A 5,935-nucleotide genomic window follows, 5' to 3' on the forward strand; every position below is an offset into this window, starting at 1 on the left:
AAGGAGGAAAAAAGTCATTTTTTAGTCTAAAAAACACAGGAGCTAATTTAATTTCATTTACATGTAAAATAAATCTCTTTTCTGTCCAGTGTTGCGTCGTGGCTTCAGTTTCTTTATCTCCAGATTTGTTTGTGCTCCAACAAACGCGGCTCTGTTGCGTACCTGCGTGTGCGGCGTTCCTCCAGTCTTCTTCTTTTAGATCACCGGGATGTCTGAGCGAGCCCACGCTGAGGCGGCTTTGATTTGGCACAAAAGACTTTTGTCCCCCTTTCAGAGCAGCTGGACATCGTTTCAAACAAAGTAGCAGGAACACAAAAAATAAAATAAAAGAAGAAGAAATCGAAATGTAAAAGGTCAAATGTAGAAAGAGAAGCTTTGAAGCTTTGAGCAAAGGTGACACGAACAGGGAGCTGATTCTTCATTTTTAGCGACAGATTAGGTACGAGGGGCGGTAGGAGGAGATGAAGTTGGTGATTTTGCAAAAAAATATTTTATCATATGGAAAAGTATAAACAGGAGAGTAAAAATGAGTCCTTCATAGTCTGGATTTCATCTTCCAGTGGTAACTAGAAGACTATTATTGACGTTGGCAGTATTTCCAACTCGTGCCTGAGGCCAGTGGAGGGTTGTAGAAAGGTTTATCAATCACGGTAACGGAGTCCTGAAGGTCTCAGCTTGATCCCCCTCTGCTTCTTCACCCAGACTGTGTGCGGATGTGCTCGTCAGTGGGAGTTAACGTTTGAAAGAAGACGTCAGTTCATGTCGATGGTGTTGAAGACCCACTCGGTGAACTTCTTGAGCTTGGCGGCGGAGGTTTGGGACTCTTCCTGCAGCCTCTGGTTGTCCTCCCAGAGTCTCTTGATCTGCGACTGGAGCCGCAGTTTTTCGTCTCGCTCCTGTGAGAGAACGGAGGGTCGGGGGGTTAATCGTCAGAACGTTCCGCACGAGTGAGCAACGGCTAATCAAGTGAGCGGAGTTAAAATGAGCTTCTGCATGAAAGTGACGGGCTGAAAATGGGATTGTGCATCACAGGGTGGAAGTTTAGGCGAGTGCTTACAAAAATCCAACAAAACACGAAATCTACATTATTCAGAGTAAAAAGAAAAAGTTCCTTTAAAGTCAATTTCTAAAACGACAAAGCATTAAAGCCAGTTCAATAAAATGCACATAAACAATGTGAAAATGTAACGACTGTCAATCCTGTTTAAAAGAAGACACGGCCACTCGTTAAGATGTTTATATATATATATAAAGTAAGTTTTGTGATTGTCTATTGTTGTCCACTGTTGTCATCATTTTTTGTTAAAATCCAGGTCTCTCTTGTAAATGAGTCCTCGTGGCTCAATGGGACTAACCTGTTTAAATAAAGGCTGAATGAAAGGAAAGTTAAATATTTCTAAAGTAAGTTAATAACAGTATTAATCTGACAGAAACTGGACGTTGGTTCCACAAGAGAGGAGCCTGATAACTGAAAGCTTTGCCTCCCATTCCGATGTTGGAAAATCTAGGAATCAAAAGTAAACCTGCAGCCTGACAGCAAAGTGCTCTGTTAGGAAAATATGGGACAATAAGAACTGTAATATAAGATGGAGCTAGGTTGTTGAGGGCTTTGTATGTTAGAAGACTTTGAATTCTATTCTGAATTTGACGGAGCCAGTGGAACAATGCAACAAAATAAGTTGCCATTTTTTGTGGGTTTATTTAAGGATTTAAACTTGCAAACAGTGAGTCACAACTACTGGTTCTGTAGGCAGATTTTATCATTTGACATCTTTAAATCTATACTCGATTCATCTGAGCACAAAAACAGCAAATGAAAAATTAAGACTGCAATACTTAATATTTTACGCAGTCAATCAAATTCAGCTCATTTTCTATAATCAATGATTAATCAGGTTATCAGATAAACAGATGAGAGTTGTGTGATGGAGTTAAATTCCAAGCAGTCTGCTCCTCAGATAAAGTGTTAAATTATGATTTTTATGAATGATTTTGTTAATTTGTTATTTTTATATACTGTATGTATGTTTCTGTACAGTACCCTGAGATGACTTCTGTTGTGACTTGGCGCTTTATAAATAAACTGAACTGAATTGAAATAAATAATTTTACCTTAATAAAGAGTAATAATAAATCTTTGAAAAGGTAAATAAACTAAACTAAAAGTTATGAGTCTAAAATGAGCTAATATTTGATTAGTGTTCCAGAAAACAGCAAAACACAGAACTAAACCATAAATATTTTGTACAGGAACGACGTCCACTGTTGTAATTGATCATTTTTCCAAACTAAACGTGACTGCTGAGAAAAATAGAGAATAAAACGCGTTTGAAAATGCTGACATATTATACACAAAAAGAACATACAATACAACCTGAACCTAAGGAATATTTTAAATATTTTACTGCTTTTATGAATATGCTCACAAACCCTAATGATCATCTAATCAATATGTTTGATCAGAACCACCTTTCTAATAAATTACACACTTAATATCTTCACAGGTAAAGTTGGACTTAGCCATTTGTGCCCAGTTTCTAAATTTTAACAGTTTTCTTAAAAAAGGCATGCACTTTAAAAGATTTTTATATTATTATATTATATTACATTACATATTTATTTTATCTACAATCATGTTGAAAGGATTTCCTGCCCTCACCGATGCTGCAGTCAAATAAAATATTCAGTTTCAGGCTTTAAAGTACAGTCATAATTAACATGATAATATGGAAATCACTCTTTACTTTAAAACACTTGTTTTAATTTTATTTCGTAAACAAGATAAATAAAGTTGGTGCTTTCCGCTGAGGTTATAAAACATCATTCTGCTTTATTAAGCTAATTCAGATTATAATTTCCTCACACTACATATTTTCCTTTTCTTTTGTTTGAATGGTCTTGAACTCCCATCCCACTCACTCTTGAAACAAAGAAAATATTAGTTTAAAAGTGTAGAAGGGTGAAGAAAATGATTTCTATACACTACTAGATCAACTAGACCTCTGTGCGTACAACGATAAGCATATTTATTATGGTTTTGTGTAGAGCTCGACCGATATATCGGTAGGGGCCGATATTTTAGGTTGATATAAGCGTTTGGGGACGTATCGTATAGGTGACAATTGGCCCATTACATGCCGATATAAACACTTCTATTTTTCACCTCTAGAATGATGGGAACGAGTCCTTACTTGCAAATGGTGTAATTGTACAATGTTTCCAGCAGAGGGCGTATGCGGACTACAGTAGTCCCTCGTTTATCGTGGGGGATCCGTACCCTGAAGCCCCACTATAAGTATATATATATAAATATATATATATATATGTCATGAATGTCAGAATGTCATGATTTCAGCTTCCTGTCTCCTCTGTTCTTTGCACCCTACAAGCGCTCTCGGCCACGCCCACTTCTCAACTCTGCACGGAGAACAGCTGATCAGCTGCAGCAGGAAGTTTATCCTGCAGTAAGGGCTGCACAAAGGTACAGGAGGTGCTAAATAATTTAAAATATTTTAAATAGAAAGTCCATGCCGGTCATGTGGCTCATCCATCAATTAGGCATTTGTGTGTCATGTCCAATCTTATTTTGAAAAACCGCGATAGAGCGAGTCCATGATAAACGAAGTAGCGAGGGACTACTGCACTTTCAAGTCACGATGACCATGCTGCTCACAGCACAGCCGAGCGGAGACCCAAGAAGCAGGGAGCAACTAAATACTGTGTAGCTAATTGTAATGATCTGTAAAATAAATTAAAAATCAGCAATAAATTTTCTTCAGTCCTCCAACTGCTTGTTATTAGCTAGCCACGTGCCTCTCAAGTTAGCAAGCAAGCGTTTAGATAACCTAGCATTGGCTACCGCCTTGTAAAACTTTATCCAGAACAACAAATCTAACGTAGCAGTAAAATAAAAACGTCATCTTTGCCGTCCTCAATGAAATGCATCGTTTGTCTGAAATCTTTACTTCTCTGCAAAGAAATCAAACTCCGCCGCGATCAATACTAATTAAGACCTTCACCATACGTGACTGCCTGATGAAACAATGAACAGGGAAGAGCATTCATTTGTTTAATTTATATTTATGTAACACACTTGATAACTTTATGGTGAATAGTGGAGGACAGAAAATGTGAAGGCACATTAGGAAAACTGGTTTTATGACCAGTGCACCACTTGTAAACCTAGGATCTAATTTGCTTAGCTTCGTGGTTGCTAACAGCTGCGCTAATTAAACAAACCCCACTCCACCAGCTAAAAATATTATTTGTCAGCATATCGGTTATCAGCAATAATCAGATATTAGACTTCCCCTCCCAATATCGGTATCGACGACAACCAAAGTTTCCATATCGGTCGAGGCTCTGGTTTTGCGTCTGTCTCACCTTCTTCAGATCCTCCTGCAGCATCTTCACCATGGCTTCTAGTTTAGTCACCTTCCTCTCCAGTCCTATGTGACCCTCACTGTGGAAAGAAACATCCTGTGAGGAGGCTTCGTAAATACAGCAGAGAAATTAATAATTACTGTGCGTCAACAACTGGCAGTCTTGAGCTCATAATTTGTAGCCTAACTGTGATTAAACACGGTTTACAGCAGAAATTCTGTGGCAGCAAATCGTCCCTTAATCTAACGGGACGTTTTATTAAAGATTTAATAAAAGTGTGGAGTGAACAAACAGAAGCATGTTACGAAAACAAGCTAACAGAAGCAGCGCGGGTGTATCGTTACCTTGACGATGGCCGTGACATCGGAGCAGGCTGCAGCTCCATGTGGGGCTGCTGAGGACTGGATGCACCGCTGCTTCGGTGGTTGGACTCCCCGAACACGTAACTTCTCTGAACTGGGAGACAGAAATGGAGAAAAGTGAAGAAAAGCACACTAACAAAAGAGTTTAGTTACATTAAATGGTGAACAGAAGTTTATTGTTACTGTAGTGTGTGGTTCTCTCATTATCAAAGGTACTGGCCACATCCACCAGGTGAGTCCACTCCAGAGGACTTTCCCTATCTGAGGATGGGAGGGGCATCAGCTCCTGAGGGAGGGGTCCTCGATGTCGCTCCACCAAATCCACCAGTGAGGTGTCAGATGCTGAAAGGTCACCTGATTTAAATTATGAAAAGCACAAGATAAATAATAATAATAATCAATATGTCACATCTATGACCATTTTGCATTTTTCACTTAAAAGGGTGCAGCAGATAGTTACCGTATTTTTCAGATTATAAGGCAGATTAAGCGATACAAGTTCATTTTGACAGATTTTTGAGCACCGTGTACCACATAAAATCCGTTGGAGGTCAGTAAGAACAACTAGAATGAATACATAAGGCACAACGGATTATAATACTCACTGGTGATTTTTGAGAAAAATTAAAGGATTTTAAGTGCGCCTTATAGTCTGAAAAATACGGTAAATAAATATTTAAATCTACTACGCTGGCTTTTTTGTTAAGAGTTTTATTTCTTTCTTTCTTTTTTTTATCTCGACAATTTGTATATTTCAACATGAAACATTTTCCCTTGATGAGCATTGTTCAGGCCACCTGGATAAATTAAGTGACCAATAATAATGCAATCCAAAGCACTTCCCTGTCAATAAATCAAAAGCTCAAACCATATTTAAGTAAATACGATCGCGCGCATGTAAAATGCAGCTTATATATTTTGTAACGTATTTTTCAAAGTAGTTAAATGCCCAGCAGTGAAACAGAGAAGAACCATTTCCTCCTTTTCTTACCATGAAGTTTGACTCCAAGCTTGTACGAAGGCCGTCTAAGAGGGACGCCACGGGTGGTGGGTGAGCGGGGAAGGGTGGAGCAGCTAAAGAGGACGTCAGGGCTGAGAGTGGGTTCAGTCACCGAGTCGCTCAGCGAGGGAAGCCGCTGACCGCGATAGATGCTCTCGTCTGACAGGGTGCGATGGAGCGAGCGGCGACG

At 39.0% G+C, this 5,935-nt stretch overlaps 1 protein-coding gene across 1 annotated transcript in view; it reads right to left on the minus strand.

The window, feature by feature from the left end:
• Window positions 1-606: 606 nt before the first annotated feature.
• The window catches only part of sipa1l1 (signal-induced proliferation-associated 1 like 1), a 47,074-nt gene continuing 41,745 nt past the window's right edge, over window positions 607-5,935 (minus strand). The window contains exons 19-23 of the mRNA XM_037685184.1: window positions 5,737-5,934; window positions 4,929-5,099; window positions 4,728-4,839; window positions 4,384-4,462; window positions 607-896 (exon numbers count right to left, since the gene is read on the minus strand). Coding sequence (XP_037541112.1) covers window positions 753-896; window positions 4,384-4,462; window positions 4,728-4,839; window positions 4,929-5,099; window positions 5,737-5,934 — 704 coding nt within the window. The 3' untranslated portion in view covers window positions 607-752. The remainder of the gene's footprint in view (window positions 897-4,383; window positions 4,463-4,727; window positions 4,840-4,928; window positions 5,100-5,736; window position 5,935) is intronic.

The sequence above is a fragment of the Nematolebias whitei genome, chromosome 12 (genome assembly GCF_014905685.2).
Source record: "Nematolebias whitei isolate Nwh7 chromosome 12, NemWhi1, whole genome shotgun sequence".
NCBI classification, from domain to species: Eukaryota; Metazoa; Chordata; class Actinopteri; order Cyprinodontiformes; family Rivulidae; genus Nematolebias; species Nematolebias whitei.